The 19,157-nt window shown below is 47.0% G+C and overlaps 1 protein-coding gene across 1 annotated transcript in view; it reads left to right on the top strand.

The window, feature by feature from the left end:
* Antxr1 (ANTXR cell adhesion molecule 1) overlaps positions 1–19,157 on the top strand; it is a 188,343-nt gene that overhangs the window by 88,062 nt on the left and 81,124 nt on the right. Inside the window, exon 12 of the mRNA XM_052174247.1 lies at positions 1,165–1,243. Within this exon, the coding sequence (XP_052030207.1) occupies positions 1,165–1,243 (79 nt within the window). The remainder of the gene's footprint in view (positions 1–1,164; positions 1,244–19,157) is intronic.

Below are 19,157 nucleotides of genomic sequence, written 5' to 3'. Positions count from 1 at the left end.
CAGAAAAGCAAAGTAAGCACTGTGGCTGGTTCATGACTGTCATCACCACCCTCGGTCCTCCTCCGAGTCTCAGTCATTCACCTACATTCCCTGAACTCATGTACAGGAGCCATCTCATGGGGCCATTTAAACAAGAGCTGGGGAGATGTCAGCAGGCTCAGCACCCTGAGTGACAATAGGACTACATGGGGCCCGGTGAGCCCAGATGATTACAGAACCGAAAAGAGCCTCCCCAGAACCATGCCTGGCCTCTAGGAGATGGCCTCCAGGGAAAACACTAAAGTCCTTAATCCAGTCTCCTTCCATTGTTTGTTCCCACTGAGACCTCTGAACAAGAGTCTACAGTCAGCCTGTGACACTGGGGCCTGCTACCCAGCCCACAACTGTATAGCATGATGTGAGACTTAATAGCCAGAGGCCAGGAGAAGGCAGCCCAGTCTGTCCACAGCTGTACCTCAGGGAGTCTAATGGAGCCACAGCACTGCCCCACCAGACCACTGAGCCCATGTTAACAAGAGCTGAGCATGCAGCTCACGGGTTCTCCAGTTTATCCCGTTGACTTAGATGGCTCTTACCAATGCTTTATCTGTCAGGTTTTAGTGGCACACACCTTTACAGGAGGCAGAAAGAAGCTGGCAGATTTATGAGTTCAAGACTAGCCTGGTCTACATAGCCAAGTTCCAGGACAGCCAGGGCCACACAGAAAAACCTTGTCTCAAAATAAAAGAATAAAAAAGGAAGGAAGGAAGGAAGAGAGAGAAAAAGAGAAAGAGAAAGAAAGAAAGAAAGAAAGAGAGAGAGAGAGAGAGAGAGAGAGAGAAGAAAGAAAGAAAGAAAGAAAGAAAGAAAGAAAGAAAGAAAGAAAGAAAGAAAGAAAGAAAGAAAGAAAGAAAGAAAGAAAAAGTTTTATCTTATCAGGAGGTATAATAAACAGGTTAAATAAAGGCAGGTCCCTCTTGTCCCTGTAATCCAAAGTTAACGTCCTGCCTTGCCACATCAAGTGACACATCTCAGCGTCTCTTGGATGCCACAGGTGTGTGGCCCGGAGACTGCTCCACGGAAGAGTGTCAGGCCCCACAGAGGGGGGAGCAAGCTCTGGCTGGCTCTCAGTCTGCAGTTCACAGCACACCATGCTAAGTGCATCTGGTTCCCTTGCCTTTGCAGGAAAGCCGCACTGCAGGTCAGCATGAACGACGGCCTGTCCTTCATCTCCAGCTCCGTCATCATCACCACCACACACTGTGTAAGTCCAAACCTTCCAGCTCATTGCCATGATCGTTTTCAACGGCTCTTCCTGAACCCCAAGCTTCCCCAATGTCACCCGTGGAATGTCTTCTGGTTCTTTGTTCTGCCCACTGAGCCCTGCTACCAGCTGGGTCAGAGTGTGCTTTTCTGTGAAGTGTGCCAGGTTCTCTGTTTCTGGTGTTGAAGAGGAGTTCTGGTCGTCCTGGCCTATCCAGATGGTTCAGTTGTCTATAGTAAGGGTGAGCCCCTGGGTCAGATACACCATGAGAGGGTAGCCAAGAAGGCATTAGGTAACATAGAAAACATGTCATAAAGAGCTTTGGGGGTTTTGCTTGTTTGGTTGGTTTTGTTTTTTAAGGAAGCAGGAAATGGGTATCAGCTAAAGGAAGGTATAGATTCATAGAGAACCTATTAGTTAAGGATGGGAACATGCAGACTTGTTTATGTGATTGTGGAAATAATTTAGGGCAGCAGTACTCAACCTGTGGGTCACAACCCCTTTGGGAGTCAAACAACTCTTTCACAGGGGGTCACCTAAGACCATCAGAAAACACAGATATTTACATATTTACTGTTATGAACGGTAGTTCATAACAGTACCAAAATTTCTGTTAGGAAGTAGCAACAAAAATAATTTTCAGTGGGGTCACCACACACAAGGAACTATACTAAAGGAAGGTTGAGAACCACTTCCCTAGGGGAAAACAAAACTGATGAAGGCAGAGAGAGGCTGAAGGGGCCTTGCACTGGTGACACAAGTAGCCTCTGCTGGCTCCTGCCTTCCTTCCTGTTAGAAGTTTTCATTTCTGGCTACTCCTACAGTCACCTCAGAAACTGTTTTGTTTTAAACTGTGATGCCCAATAAGTCAAAAATATGTGTTTAAAAGAGAGAGTGTGTGTGCATACCAGCTTCACCTCATGCTACTCTGGCTGAGCGTGTGCCTCGCTGTGTTGGGATCCCAAGGCATTCTGAGAAGGTGATTCAGGGAAGGGAGGACTTGATTGGGAACACCTGGCCCTATGAAGTCCCCTCTGACCTGGGCCGCTGTCTCGGAGCTCAGCCTATCTGGGCAGCTGGGGCTGAGCTCACTCATCTAAAGACTCCATCCCCTAACAGGGGCATTTCTAGCACCACCTTTATTTGGATATTTTCTTTTGTTAACTAAGTGCTTGTTCTCCACTAGTTCCTCCTTGCAATGGGGGTGGTCAGTGAGTGTATTTACAAAGGTCCATCCTGGTTAGCCATTGAAAAGCATGTGGCTAGAACTCTTTAGTAATTGGTATCATATCCTTAGTATTTGTCATGGATAGAAGAGAGATAGCAGGTGTCCTGAAGCCAAACAAAGCAAAAATGTTTTACCTTGTGAAGGCATAGGAAGCTGAGTTTCATGGTGGACATGACTATCCTTCCTAATACTTCCTTGCAAGCCTTCTCCATCCTGTATGGGTAATAAGCCAGTGTAACTGGACTAGACAATGAGAAATGATGATGACTAAGGCTGTCATAGAGGAGTGTCACTACTTAGAAATGGTCGTTGCTCAGACCCCAAGGCATCCGAGGTGGAGTAAGACAGGCTAGGTGAGGAAGTCAGTGGGGTAGCGTGGGGGGGGGGGTGGTTGATGTGAACACGTGGGCTTTGGAAGAGGGGAGCTGCAATATCTGACCTGCATTTGAAAGCTCCCTCTGTGGGCAAATGGCAATGAGAGGAGCGGCTTGGCTGTGGAAGAAGGTTCTGTGTTGAACCAGTGGCTGAGGATTCTCCTGAAACATTGGATATGAAACTTGAGACATGCCCAAGGGCCAGATCTTGTATCTGAAAGGATGGCATGACCACAGGTTGGCAGGAAGAAATCTGAGAAGGAGGAGGAGGAGGAGGAGGAGGAGGAGGAAGAGGAGGAGGAGGAGAAGGAAGAGGAGGAGGAGGAGAAGGAGGAGGAGCAGACCTGGGAGTAAGAAGAAATTAGGACATCACTTTGCTGGTTACTGTTTGTGTAGGAATGTCTGGGTTATTTATCTCTCGTTTACTTCTGTTTCCTTTGCTTTGCTGACACCATTGTGAGTGTTACACAAATGTTCTCCGCACCATGCAGAAGGCCTGGGAGTTAGTCAGCACTCAATCAGGGTTTTATGATGGAAACTTAAACAAAACTTTTGAGGGAACTGAGTGTGATGGTGCACACCTGTAAGCCCAGCCCTTTGGAGGCTTAGGCTGTAGGATCTTCAATTCAATATCTACCTAAGTTACACACACAGTTTGAGCTAACTGATTCCCTCTAGAGAATCGGGTCCCCTATCCTGGGTCCTATAGTAATGGAGGGACTCTGATGAAAAGACACGGCCATGGCATACACACTATCACTCAGCCACACTTCAGTGGTTAAAAGGAGACAAACAAGATGGCAAAAAACTCCCAGTTCAAACATAAAGCTCTACTCCCTGCCAGGCCCAAGCAGAAACTCTAATTAAACACTGAAACTTCCTAGGGCAAAGCAGAGGTTTTGTGGAAGGTGGAGGGTATGGCCATCTAGAAGTGACTTGAAGCCTCAGGCTGGTATTTGTCCAGAGGATGTGGTTTTTAGATCAGAAAGGATCCCTGAGGCCTAAGTGAAGGGTTAGACCTGCCTATGCCAAACCCGGCCTGCCCAACCCATCACCTGGAAGCAAAACTCACTTTAAAATATGAAGCTAAGACTTTTCTCACTTTATTTGATGCCCATTTGGACAAGTGTGTCCCAAGGTTCCAACAGCCACAGGGAATAACTGCTGTCCTGGCAGGAAGTAGAAATTCCATGCAGATTTACAGGACAGATTTTCTTTCCACTTAAGCACTAAAAGATTCCTACACTCGGGGTAAACTTTACAGAGTTGCCTAGCTATAGAAAGGGTCAGCATTCAATCCCCTTTCCCCAGCATTTCCAACAGAGGCTGGTTGCCTAGCCCTGCCCCCCTTTCCTTCCCAGACTGTAGCCTGAGGCCCAGAACAGTCACTGGATTGGTACAGTACAAAGCAAGTCAATTTTAGGACCTTGAGGAGCTTTTAAAGAAGATCATCTTCCTTTAAATAAATATGTTACAAGTTTATCATGTTTTACCCAAAGAGGACAGAATTCAGGAAGCTGTGCAACCAGTTTTCTTAAACAGCAACTGAGTATCCAGTATCCTGTTAACAAGCTGCAAAGCTGCCCTTACTGGAAGGAGCCCACCAGGCTGAAGAGTATGCAAAGAAGAACAATGAGGCTGGAGATAGCTCACTCAGGCAGTCCCTGAGATTGATCTCAACCCACCTGAGAAAATAGCCAGGCATGGTAGCGCACACTCCAGTATGGGGAGATTGGGACAGGCAGACCCTTGGACTCCCTCACCAGCCAGCTTGGCCTACTTAGAGAGTTCCAAAAGAATGAAACAGACAGCCCCTGAGAAATGGTACCAGAGGGTATCGTATGGGCTCTGTCATGCCCACACAAGGATGTACACAGAGAGAACAGGTTGTGTGAATCAGGTGTAAAGTCTGTAAGATTTCAGAGAGGAGGGGGCCAAAAAGAGCCCTGAGCTGTCTGTGGAGGAGGTAATGCCACAGAGGTGAGCTTGAAAATGATAACTACAGGGGCGTAATGGGCAGAGGTTCTGCCCAGAGGAAGGCAGCCTTTGCAAGGGCTCGGGACCCCTGCAAACCCGTGAATCCCGGGCTTCTTCCTCCACCTCTGTTCCCATGCCAGCTGCCTTTTGGTTGAGGCCGCTTCTCAATGTTACAACTGCTCCTCTCCAGGGACATGCACCCCCCCCTTGGTCTTGTCACCAGGATGTGACATGATGCCAGGCTCCCACTGCTGGTTAACTGTGAGCTCCTGGTGAGAGGGTGCTTGTGTTTCTTGTGGGACTGCAAAAACCACAATCTTCAAAGAAGGGAATATAAAGTTATACCCAGGCTCTAAGTCCAATTAGCCACTAAATAAATGGAGAATATGCTTCCATTTTCTCTCTAATTTGTGTAGGAAAAGGCCTATCTAAAAACAATAATTAATAACTATTTAAAAAACCCATGTGATGTCACTGGTCAGACAAAAATCTTTTTTTTTAACAAAGATAAAAATTCAATGATCTTCAGTGTGAGGCATCAAAGAAAGAAACCCTGGATTTTGTAGGCATAGAATGATGTACTGTGCTTACAGAATAATGGGATTGATTCAGGCTATTGAGTCAGAAACCCTAGCTCCAAAGTCAGGCGTGGTGATGCGCACCTGTTATTCTAGCCCTGGTGAGACAGGCTGTAGAACAGGACTTCAAGATAGTTCTCAGCTACATTGTGAATTCAAGTCCATTATTCACTATATAAGAATATGTTTTAAAAAATAAACAAAAACCATCCCAACTGTGGAGGGCAGGTGATTTAACTGGTCTCAGACCTCATATTATATGACTTTAATTGGAAGAATGGGACATGCTTAAAGGGACTGGAAACCACAGTCCTCCATCGATGAATGATGGCCTCATTAGTTTAATGACACATCTCTCTGCCCCTTACAAGACATCCGGCACATCTCTTGTGGCAGCTACCCGCCACCCCATAAAGGTTCCCTCTAAGGGTATAATAAGCCTGGCTGTTAGGATCAGGGAGGAGAAACTTTGAAGATGTTGCTTCCAGGGTAACCAGGGGGCAGGAAAGCAATAAATCCAGTTTACTGATAAGTCAAACAAGGCTGGGCTGCAGTCTTCCGGTCTTCCGTTGCTTCTTTGGTATAAAAAACATTTCCTCAGTGCATTAGCACTTGGAGTAAAGTAAGCAGTAGCCTTGGGGCAATAGTCAAGCTTCTGGAAGCACGGTAAAGCCATGTTTATTAAGCAGGGCATGCATCACTACCTTTGAAATCCTTATCCAGGTGACATCTGTGACCTCACCAGTGTGGCACCATAGGTGGCTATGCTACACTTCACACCACAGGTGGCTATGCTATACTTCATACCACAGGTGGCTATGCCACACCACACCACAGATGGCTATGCTGTACTTCACACCACAGGTGGCTATGCTACAATTCACACCACAGGTGGCTGTGCTATACTTCACACCACAGGTGGCTATGCTATACTTCACACCACAGGTGGCTATGTTATACTTCACACCACAGGTGGCTGTGCTATACTTCACACCACAGGTGGCTATGCTGTACTTCACACCACAGGTGGCTATGCTACAATTCACACCACAGGTGGCTGTGCTATACTTCACACCACAGGTGGCTATGCCACACCACACCACAGATGGCTATGCTGTACTTCACACCACAGGTGGCTATGCTACACTTCACACCACAGGTGGCTATTCTACACTTCACCTTTAGGACTCTGTTCCCTTTCTGTGGATATTCCCCAGCTTCCAGCTTGTTCTCCAAGAATTGTTATTAATTTTTCTTTATTAAATGATTTTATTACAGTTACTTATTAATATGTGGGGGAGGGGCACACATAAGCCCAAGGATGATTACTTTTGAGAGAGTGTATATTCCTTCCACTATATTCGTCCCAAGACCAAGATCAAACTTGGGTGGCCAGGCTTGGTAGTAAGCGCCTCAGCCTGCAGAGGCATCTTGTTGGCACTCCCTCCAAATTCTTCATCATTTCATCCTAAGTCCAGACTGTTCTTTACAACTCTTGGTATTTTTTCTATAAATATACATTTGAGTGAGTATATGTGAATGTGTGTGAATGTATGTGAGTGTGTGTGTGTGTGTGTGTGTGTGTGTGTGTGTGTGATAGAAAGAGAGACAGAGACCTGGGAAAGAACTTAAATGCCCAGCTCCCTGTAAAGAATTATCTGTCTCAAAGTGTCCATAGTACAATGGTTGGAAAACTCTTAAGAATCAGAATTAGTCTAGGAATCTACATTTTTAACAAGTAAATCCTAACCAGGAAAGACTCTTACCTTCATATCCACCTAACTCTTATTTCTCCATCCAAAGTTTAAAAAGAGAAAAGACACTAAAATCCACTTAAGAAATAGGAGTTCTCTTGACTCACACCTCATTCATTCATGTATGAGTCCCATTGCCTTCCATGCAAAGCCTATATGCTCTGTGTTCCTTTAGAAAGAACCCTCTTACTGATATAAATATAGGAATTTGCCTGAAGGGGACCATCTGCCTTGCTGAGGCTGATCAGAATGGGATGTGCCAAACAGGCCACACTTGCTGCAGGTACGGGCTATAGAAAGGGCAGGGACCACCGCGCAGCATTGCCTGAGGAGTTCCTTCCAGCACCACCACCTAGGCCCATTGCCTGTGTCAATTCAGATCTGTTACCAATAGATTTAAAGGAACTTGGAACACACAGATGCAACTGGTTTCACGGTCAGACAGCTCTCTAGGTAAACAGATGCCTGGCATGGCCATCATTGCCAAAACTTCTTCAATTTCACCAGCCGGGTAGGGAGCGAGTCCAGTAGCCTGGGCTGAGACACAAGCTTGTCTTCCAACATAATAAAAAAAGAGGCTGGTGTGCCTTTCAGAGTGCAAATCAGAGAAGACATTTTTCCTTCTGTTTTCCAAGGTCAAGTAAACAGTCCATCCATCAAAACATTCATCAAAGTCTGCCGTTGGAATGAATAATCCATACTGCAGCTACCAACACAGGGACTCTGGTGAGGAAATTTCATCCAGGTTAGAACCATCATAGCAAATAAAACCAGAGATACTGTATTAGGACCACTGTGTGTAAAACCAGTACTGTGGACAGGTGGTCAGAGTGAGACTCTGGGAACAATAGCCAGCCCTTGCCTTCCAGAAGCTATAAGACAAATGCCCTAGTGGGAAAGACACCCCAGGGGTAAATATTGTACTGTCTGGGGTACAATAGGACATAGGACCTGCAAAATACCCCATTTGTCCTAAAGACTAGAAGCTTCCACTTCTGCACATTTTTAGAGGAATCAGCACTAACACGGCATCTGGAGTTAACACACGTGGCATCTGGGGTTATTTCCCAGCCTCTCAGCGGCCCTTCCTGCAAAGCCAAGCCAGACAGCTTCTTCCAGAAACACTCAGAGGATCAGAACAGATAGGCAGCTTGCCTATGAGTAACTTTCACCCCAGTCAGAGGCTCCCCAAACTCAAAACCCCTGCAGGAGGGAGGCCCTCATAAATGGCAAAGAAGATGAGACCAGCCGGGGCACAAGCTCTGGCCTCCTACAGGTTTCTACAGCAGAATGTCTCTCCTCTGCCCAGCTCTCTCCCATGCCCATCCCACTCCTTAATCTCGACTCACATGGATGCACTGCAAGGGTGGCGTAGTGTAGAGAGGGGCCTTGAGGGCTGCTCTGTGACAGAAAGTGGAGTCTGGGCAAAGGAAGACATAGAAAGCAAGTGTGGGGCATGGCGGAGAAAGTGTGTCCTTGCCTTGGAGTAAACCACAACCAGGTCCATTAATATGGAGGCCACAGCCTTGTGCCCTTTGTCATTCAAGGCAGAATAAGTGTACATCCATGTTCCACAGCCGCTTAGTGCCAAGGGTGACCAGGGCGCAGCCCCGAGGCACAAATGGATGGATCCTAGGGCTTCCTCCTTAGCCTTGAAGAAAGGATGCCCAGTTGCACGTTTGGGATTACTATAGTTAAAGGTGGTGTGTCCTCTAAAGTGTGTGGGTTGGGGAAACAGGGAAGACTTGATTGGAGAGGACAATAAAGCTAAGTCTGACCTCAGATCAAATGAGTCTGGTGCCATCCTCACACTGGCCGTGTGATGTTAGACCTAGATAATGTGCTCTTGATTTGTCTGTGAGATCTGCGGGGCAGGCCTGGTCATGGTTTCTGAGGATGTCCTGACTTCTGGACACAGTAGCGGAGCGTGCTTTCTAAAACTAAGGAGGTGATGGGCCCTGTAACCTGTCAAAGGTAAACTCTCCATTTGAGTTTGGTGTTCAGGGTCAAGAGTGTTCTTTAGAGTGAGCTCAGAGACGCTGGAGGGGAGAGAAATTGTAGTGTGTGGAATATGGAACTGGAACCCAATAGTCTGGGGCGCATGTGGCACAGAGAGAGGGCCATTGTAAAGCAGGTGTGGAGATGCAGGGTCTGAATGGGATGAGAGGCAGCTGCCGGCTGGCTTTTACAAAGCCTCCGTCATTGCCTGACTCAGGTAAGAGAGGCTTCTAACAGGGCTCTACTCAAGCACAGGGAGCTGGCCGCTTGGCAGAGATTTGGCATCAGATCAGAGACTGGGCTGGCAAACTGTACAGATGCCTTCCTCAGCTCAGAGTGTGTAACTGTGGATCTCCGTGCATGTGAGCTGAGAAGGGTAAACTCAGCCCTCCAGAGGGTAATGGAGGAGCTTGGCTTGGGCATTGAGGAAATAAATTTGAGAGACCTTTGTTGTTGATGTTGGAGGGGCTCCCCTGTGAGGTGCAGGTCAGCCAGCCTCCACCCCATACAAATGAGGTCATAGTTCAGCCGCCAAGTGCACCTTCTTGGTTTCCAGGTACACTACCACATGAAATTCAAGGTTTTGTTTGGTTAAGCGATGTTCTGTTCTGTTTTGTTTTTTTAAGTTACTTTAATAATATACCTGTGGTCTGGTGCACCGTCACCAGTGAGGGCAGAGAACCAAAGGGACACGACAGCGCAGAACTCAGATCTCAAATACTGCTTACAAACTGAAATAGAAGGAGCTTGCCAGTGCCTCTATTTTGATAACCCTCAGATGCATAAAAATATATTTTAAGATGTTTTGAAGGACTCCTGCTGGTTTATTTTTCTTGGATAGTTGAGTGATCGACTCTTCAATATTTTATCTCTAAGTATTTTAAAGAATGTTTGCCCTGAGTTTGAAATTTCCTTGTTTTGAGAGTTGACAAGAGGGGGAAAAATGGTTTTCTGAAACTATGCTTTGAAAAACGCTGAGATACTGAGCTACCCCATGGCAGACACAGAGCTACAAGTTGAATCCAATAGTCTGTAAACAGAGTGGATGTGTTGGGACACGCTCAGCTTCCAGGAAACCCGGAGCAACAGCTCGGACAGCCAAACCACTCAGCTCTCTGCTGATTACAAGAACACACATTCCATAAAGCACAAAGATAAACCAAAAATTCGAGAAAATTTATGTTGAGCAAAAGAGAAAAATAGTGTAGCTATTTAATAGAGGGTAGCTTAAACCTTCTAGCAAAAAAGGAAGAGAAGGGAGAGGAGGAGGAGGAAGAAGAGAAAGAGGAGGAAGAGTCATATGTGAAAGATACAATGACAAAGTATTACTGTCATGAAGACCAGCATGGTGTGCATAGGAGCAATTAACCCAGAAGTTACATGATCTGATCTACGTGCAATGGCACACCCATGACACTTAGAAAGCAAATCTGAAAGAATGACAAAAGGACCCACTATCTTCTGGTCCGAGGAGATTTATGTGCATCTCTCAGATCATTATTAGGTCAACTATCCAAAATCTGATTAAAAAAATAAGTGGTTTGAGTAATACAGTAAAAGACAAATAAATAGCTGCTGACAGATTATGGATCCAGAACAAAGTCCCAGCTAGTGACTAGGCGTGTAGGGCTATCTGGGATGAGAGGCTAAATGATCAGAAATGTATCACTTTAGTTAGAAGACACACAATGTTCCCCCCACACTCTAACATCTCTGAGATTAAAATGATTCTGTTAATCAATAAAGCATCACAATTTAATGGGCAAAGATTTTCTTTAGTGGCCCATAAGATAATGAAGCATTCTAGAGTGAGTGGCTGAAATCTGGTAGGATAGTCTTCTATTCATCTATTGTAACAGAAAAAGTTAAAAAATAAAATAAAACATACTTAAACAACCTTCTGCTCAGTCACTTCTTCCCTGCCACCTGCCTAAGGATCAGCATTATAGAGATCACATTCATGTTTCAGAATGAAAAAATTAAATAACCATAGCAAACTAAGTTATCAACCAATTTTTAAAATCTTACATGCTTCCAAATTCAAAACACACATCAGAGTAATGTATGAGGCAATGTGAGCTAAGGAACACTTGGAACTGCTCAATTCCTGAGACACCGCATACCAAAACTCAGAGTGCAGCCAAAGTGGCCCTCAGAGGGAAATTCCTAGTCTTAAGTGTTTGTGTAAGAAAAAAAAAAGTTATAGGTCATCTCAGCATAGAGCTTGAAAGATCAAACAACAAAATAGTAAGAGCCCAAAAATACTGTTTTTTAAGGAGCAGGGCTGGGAAGATGGCTCAGCTGTGGAGAACATTTGCTCTTTAGAGGACCAGAGTTCAGTTCCCATCACCCCCATCAGGCAATTCATAACTGCTCATAACTCCAGCCTCAGGAAATCTGCCCTCTTCTGTCCTCTGTGGGCACCCCAAAGCACAAGAACACATGAAGACACATGTAAATACATACAAAATAATTCTTTAAAACAAGCAAGACAAAAAATAATAAGACAAGACTTGCGTGGAGACCAAGGTAACTATCAGTTGTGCATAGCAGACATGAAAAAGGAGAAACAGGCTCGCATCCTCAGAGCTGCGTTCTTGCTGGAGAGGGGAAGATGAGGCAAAGCTAGTGAGGTCACAGGCTGAGCTGCACTGAGGTCAATCATACAGCAGACTGAGAACGCAGTGCACTCTGGGATCACCGCCCACCCACCCACCCAACCTCCTCATTCTCACAGGGAATGTTATGAAATGGTTCACATTTCGCTCTCCCATTTCATCCCCAACTAAAATTTATCAAATTGCCATGACCCCACTCCCCCCCCCCCCGGAGTGCTGAGGCTGTGTGGCCCTAAGACAGTTTGTGACCTCCATATTTTGTTAGAATCCTTGCCTTCCAGTCAGAGGGTCGGAAGCCAGGGCCCCCCATGCCAGGCCTCAGCTTTGTCCTAGTTTAGCTTTGCTTTCCCTGGTCTTTTGACTCTTAGTCTCTCCCCCTTTCTACTTTGACAACGTAAGCATTGAGGTGTCCCAACCTAGGATAACAAGCTTGTGTAAACTGTATATTTAATAAGCCCAGTCATCGAGTAAGAGCCTGAGGCTATGGGCATGCCACAGGTGCACAGGCCTTAGAGGACGGTCTGCGTGTCCATCCACACCTGCTCCTGGTGGCCCAGGCTAAGCCAGAGAGGGTTGAATCTTAGGCTGGCCATTCTGGGTTAGTAACCAGCTCTGAAAGAGAGCTGACTGCATGGGATGCACAATTTATAGAGGACTCAGAAGCTGGATCAGTGGGAAGAAACATCAAAAGAAAGAGAAGAAAGGGGAGGTTCACAGTGTGGGAACGGGATCAAGAGCAGAGCCTGAGATCTCCTTCCTCCTGAGGCTCCTAAGCTAACTGACCAATATTTAAACACAAAATCAGTAGGCTAGGCCGTGACAGAGTGGGAGATGTTTGGTCCAGCACAGACAATATTGGTAACTTCTAGTCACACTGTAGTAAACTGCATTGTCCTGAGCTCTCTGGTGATTTTCTTCTCAGGATCTTATTTAGAGGCTGGGGAGATGGCTCTGTGGGTAAAGGTACTTGCCACCAAGCCTGGGACCAGAGTTCCATCCCTGCAATCATCACCATAGAAGGAAAGAGACAGCTCTGCAAAGTTGCCCTCGATCACACACACATACACACAGTGACAGAGACAGACAGAGACAGACAGATAGACACATACACACAGAGACAGACAGACAGACAGACACACACCATACACACACAGTGACAGAGACAGACACACACACACATACACATACACATACATACCACACACATACACCATACAGCACACACACATACACAGACACACACCACACACACATGCACACACACACATACACACACACACACACACACACACACACATATATATATATATATATATATATATATATATATATATATATATCACATGCACACACCACATCACACACAGAGAGACAGAAACAGACAGATAAATACACACATACACATACACCACACACCCGCACATTCCACACCACATACAGAGACAGAGACAGACAAGGCAGACAGAAACACATACACATACACACACAGAGAGACACACATACCACATACCACACCACAGAGAGAGAGAGAGAGAGAGAGAGAGAGAGAGAAAGAGAGAGAGAGAGAGAGCACACAAGCACACCCATACACCACAAACATAGTACACAGCACACACCCAGGTACAGACATACACACAAAAAACACATTCACCACACTACACACACACACACATACCACATATACCACACCACACAGAGAGACAGAGACAGGCAAACACACACACACACACACATACACACACACACCACAAATATGCATACCACACAGCACACACACAGAGACACACACACATCATACCACACTACATACCCACTCCAACACACACCACATACCACATACACCACACCACCCACCATCCACGGAAACCACATACACATACAAATGAGTCTAATTGTTTTTTTAATTTTAAAGAAGATCTTATTTGGGACTGACACAAATCGTGTCACCCTAGTCCCCCAAAGCAAGCACATTCCTCCCTCTCTCCCCTATAGACTAGCAAAGTCTCACAGGGTAGACCCCTGCCCTTTCTAAGGAACAGCTGTGTCACCACATGCACTAGTGCTGCAGGGAACTTCAGAAGTGTACTTCTCCCTAGATGCAGCGCCACAGCTGCAGGAGCCCGCCCGCCCGCAGGAGCCCGCCTGCATTCCTTTGCCTTCAGCCTTCATGTGGCTGCTAAAGCAGGTGTTCATTCACTCAGCGCCCAGAACAGAGAGCTTAATGTTTTGTTCAATTTCTTCCAAGATTAAAAAGTACTTGAATAAGTGACAAGCAAAATATTCCTAAGATTCTTTCAGTACAACTCAACATCAGGAAAGCGCTTCTCTCTCAAGCATGGAAGCAATCTCATTTTACCCGAATTCATAGACTTAGAAAGGGCACCCCTAACACTTGAAGTTCTTAAGATCATCCCAGAAGGTCCAAGCCCAGCCTAGATATATGTCAAATGTGTCTTTAAGAAGAAGCCTGGGAAGCCATTAACATTTTAGAATGCATCTGATTTGCCAGCTACTGTGTGTGAGAGCATCCTGCAGCCCCTCCCCTCCCCCCATCCTATCTGTCCCTTGTATGTTAACCTATGGTTCAACTTCCTTCTGGAACGCCCTCCCCGCTTTCCACCTCCAGCCCCCCAGTTTCACTGTACTCCCAAGGCCAGACAAGGGCTGTCTGGACTTGCCACAGACTGTGCCCTGGCTAGTGTCTTCCCTGCACTGTGCTATAGGGTGTTGTCACCTTCTGAGTCCAAAGCCAAGCTCTCTGCAGAGAAGCTGGTGGGGTCGTTTCGAGCAAGGGTCTGTGGCAGGGATGCAGCCTCAGGCTTTACTGGTTAAATTCTCATTTCTTCCTATCTAGCCAATAGTTAAGTGACCGTTCTCAGTCATTCCATTTGAAACAATGTACTGTGCCTAAAAGAAGAAAAGAGACCAAATCAGATGTACACTCTGGGAGCTACCTCCTGGAAAAAGAATCCCTGTAAGACAGCAGTTCCCAACCTGTGGGTTGAAGACCCTTTGAGGGCTGCATATCAGATATTTACACTGTGATTCATAACAGTAGCAAAATTACAGATATGGAGTAGAAACAAAGTAGTTTTATGGTTGGGGTCACCACAACATGAAGAATTATATTTAAGGGTCTCAGCATTAGGAGATTGAGAACTGCTGTTGTAAGATACAGTGAATCCAAAGACAGAATTAATGGAAGCACAACCTAGAGTTCAACAGTGACACCCTCTACTCTGACTTCTCCGCCAGCTACATGGCTTGTGATGGCAAAACCTAGTCTTTTGTGCCTTTGGAGTGCCTCGAGAAGGCCGAGCACATAGTAGTTGCTTTGTAAGCGTTAGAGACTTTTGTCTTAGCTAGCACCAAAAGTCAGTTGTCCAGGCAATGAGGGTTAGAAAAGGTTTTTCAGGAAGAAACTGGGAGAAAAGTGAAGTGGACACAGATCCAGGTCCCACTGAGCGGTGTCAAAGCATCAAGGAAGGAGGGAGTGTGGAGGGCAGTGGAGAAATGAGGAAGGAGGAGGCGCCAGAACTGTGCGCCCAGAACGCTCAAGGGGTGGATTCTCAGGACGTGATGGATTCCCTGAACTTTTAGTAAGAAACTTGTGAGCTTGTATGTACACGAGACTGTCCTTTGCTAAAGAGAGGGGTGTGTCGTTGCTCCTACATTCTTTTTTTTATTGATACATTTTTTGTTTACATTTCAAATGATTTCCCCTTTTCTGGTTCCCCACTCCCAGCAAGTCCCATAAGCCCTCTTCCCTCCCCCTGTTCTTCCATCCACCCCTTCCCGCTTCCCTGTTCTGGAATTGCCCTATACTGCTACACTGAGTCTTTCCAGAACAAGGGGCCACTCCTCCGTTCTTTTGGGACATCATTTAATATGTGGATTATGTCCTGGGTATTCAAAGTTTCTAGGCTAATATCCACTTATCAGTGAGTGCACACCATGATTGATCTTTTGAGACTGGGTTACCTCACTTAGTATGATGTTCTCCAGCTCCATCCATTTGTCTAAGAATTTCATGAATTCATTGTTTCTAATGGCTGAATAGTACTCCATTGTGTAAATATACCACATTTTTTGTATCCATTCCTCCGTTGAAGGACACCTAGGTTCTGCTCCTACATTCTTAAATGTTAGGAATATTTTTCCTTACCAGGCTAAGGAGGAACAAGTTAGGAGTTTCAGTGCTGAGCGGAAAGAGGAATACTGAAAACCTGGGGTGGATCTTGCACCTGTATGGAAGGACATCTGGAGATTCTAAGCCTCACCTGGCAGTGGAGGGGGTGGAGCCAGATTGAATTAGGATGTGGGTCAGAGAAACAGGATACACTGGCAAGTGATAATTGGGGAGAGAAAACAGTAGGGAAAAAAAAAAAGAAAACTCAGCTAACTTTAGGTTTCCAACTGGGGTTGGCAGAGGAGAGCGAGCAGGTTTGAGGGGAAATGCAAGCTGAGCCTGGCCCCCTGTACTTGAGATACCAGTGGGAAGAGGAACAGGGGACCAGTGTGGGCTCGAGGTGAAGACTTCTGTCATCTGTATCTAGATGAGAGTTTAAACCCAGCAAGGAAGTGGGCTAGCAAGGGCAAGAAAGCGACAGACCAGGGATGGGCCTGCGAGTCACATGACCAGACCTCATGCCAACCTAATGCCACCAAAATGAAGACTTGAGAATGGTTAAGCTAATAGTTAAGGAAACTAAAGATTCCTTAGTGGCAGGAGGGTGAAGGGGGTGAGGAAGGATGGCTCCACAGAGTGTGCTGGCTGCCCCAAAGCCACGTGCCAGCAGAAGCCTGGGAGGAATCTGGAAAGGAAGCAGGAGAGATGGCGAAGGGGCGGGCCAACAGACACAGGGGCAGGAGGATTGAACATGAGGGGACAGGGATGGCAGAGAGGCCAGAAAGAACAGCAGAAGGCACGGCTCCAGGAGAGAGGATGCTGATCTCCAGCCTTGCCCATCCAGCAATAAAATGACTTAAATTTCATCTTTCAAAATAAAACTTGCCCACGCTCCACTGGTTCTGTCTGGGCAGGAAGCAGGGCTCTGAGCAGCCAGCTAGAAAGGCTCTGCATTCCTTTTCTGAGCCCTGGAATGTGACTCTTACAGAGCACAGCCCTAGCCAGAGGGAGAAGAGAGTGGGGTGCAGCCCTTTGCACCCCTCTACCCTGCCGTCCTCTGCTGACTGTGTGAGTGTCCCACTGAAGCAGGGCTATGCTGTCGTGCTCACAGCCCCTGACTGTGCCCCTCTCACCAGTCCCAGCTCCAGTTAGCTCCAGTTAGCTCCAGTTAGAACAAGCAGATTGCTGTGCAAGTCACTGGTGAGTGGCCAGAGCTGCCCTTGACCAGAGGGTCTCTTTCCCTTTGGGCTATCAGTGATGTTCAGAGACAACCAGCTTAATAACAGACCACAGGAGACATCAGAAGGAAGGGAAGAGGGATCATTGGAGCCTCCATGTCCTCAGCCAGCTCCCCAGGTTCCCTATGTAGAATCTGGAGATCAGTTCAGTATCTTCCAACCAGTCAAGCTTTAAGGGGCCACCAGCAGAAACGGATGAGTCTTACCTAATGTTAAATGGCAAGTGTCTGCCAGACACAACAGCCTGCACACGTGAGCAGACACAACTGCTGCAGACCACCACCCAGGAGCGCGGGCCCTTGCTGCCGCGTCTCCTACAGCACAAACAAGTTCCTCAAAACTCCATTGCTGCAATCACCAGGACTGATGCTAGGGTCAAAGACGCTGAGGGTAAAGTGCCCCTTCCCTCTGCCTCGGTTGTGAGTGAACTGACCCAGGAGAACCTCAATGCTGTCTTTAGGCTGTGGGGGACAGCCTGGCTGAGTGTGGCTGGAAACGGTGAGAATTGTGTTGAACAGGCTGATCGACCCACGCTGGGCCTGGCCACGGCCAGCGGAGACACTAGTCACTGGGCGAGTTACCCAAGGCTGCTTAGTTAGAATTTGGGGCCGCTTGCTTTCTAAGGACCTAGGAGAGTTCATGAAAACACTGGGCTCCTCAAAACCTGCAGCCAGGGTGATCCACCCTGGGGCAGCGCATGCCCAAGAGACAAGGCGGATCCAGGCCTGCCCAGTGCTCTATTTGCTGTGTGAGAATAGGGAAAATAACAAGCCTAGAGTCGCACACAGTCCGCCCCAACCCAGGAGGAGACCTCAGGAGTAAAGAAGGACGGGTCCCGCCTTAACTGGCACAGTTTTCCAGGCCCGTAGGGAGACATTTCCTGGCTGCACCCCAGACCCAGGGCATCAGGTGGAATCACAGTGCAAACCCAGCTTGAAGACTCGGTTTCACATTTCTTTACATTGAACAACTCCAGCCTCCTGCTGATTCTTCCTCCCTTTACTAAGGCAACACCCAAAACAAAACAAAAAAGAACACAAGTCTTGGGTTTTGTATCATCCAGAGGCCTGTGTCTCCTACAGCAAACGAGCCCAGGCATGAGCCCACAACCCTCCCTCAGCCCGTGCCATGCTGTGTGTAAGAAATCCAAACCCCGAGATCCCACCCACCAGATAAGAGAAGGTTTCATTTATTGTGTTTGCAAATCTTTACCTTTGAAAATAATGTCCTTCTTTGTCTTTATTTATTAATGTATTCACTTTATATCCTGATTGAAGCCCCCCACTCAGTCCTCCCTCTCCTCCCATTCCCACCCTTACAAATCCCTCTCCCCATTACCCCTCCCCTTCCCCTCAGAGAAGAGGAAGCCCCCCATAAGTACCACTGCCCTGGGACATCCCGTTGCAGCAGGACTGACTGAGCACACCCCCTCCCACTGAGGCCCAACCAGGCAGTCCTGTTTGGGGAAGGGGATTCAATGGCAGGCAACAGAGTCAGAGACAACCCCCGCTCCAATTGTTAGGGGTCCCACATGAAGACCAAGCTACACCTCTGCTACATATGTATAGGGGGGCTAGGTCCAGCCCCTGCATGCTCTTTAGTTGGTGGTTCAGCTTCTGTGAGCCCCCATGGGCCCAGGTTAGTTGGCTTTGTAGGTCATGCGGTGTCCTTGACCCCTCTGGTTCTCTTAATCCCATCTCCCACTCTTCAAGACTCCCAGAACTCCACCTGATGTTTGGCTGTGGGCCTCTGCCTCTGTTTTCATCCACTGCTGGATGAAGCCTCTCAGGAGACAGTTATGCTAGGCTCCTGACTGCAAGTATAGCAGACTTTCATTAACAGTGCCAGGTGAGGAATCTTACTCAGAAGGAAAAACAAAAAGTCATCGGAAGTGGATGGAGGGAGGGAACTGGGTAGGAGATGGGGTGAGGAGGGGAACAGGGATGGGGATCAGATGTGGGGAGAGAACTGGCAGTGAGAACAGAAATCGATGGGGGAGCATCTCTGGGACTAGCTGGAG

Source organism: Apodemus sylvaticus, chromosome 2 (genome assembly GCF_947179515.1).
Source record: "Apodemus sylvaticus chromosome 2, mApoSyl1.1, whole genome shotgun sequence".
Lineage (NCBI taxonomy): Eukaryota > Metazoa > Chordata > Mammalia > Rodentia > Muridae > Apodemus > Apodemus sylvaticus.
The sequence above is the reverse complement of the archived record's forward strand: the minus strand, read 5'-3'. Positions and strand labels throughout refer to the sequence as shown.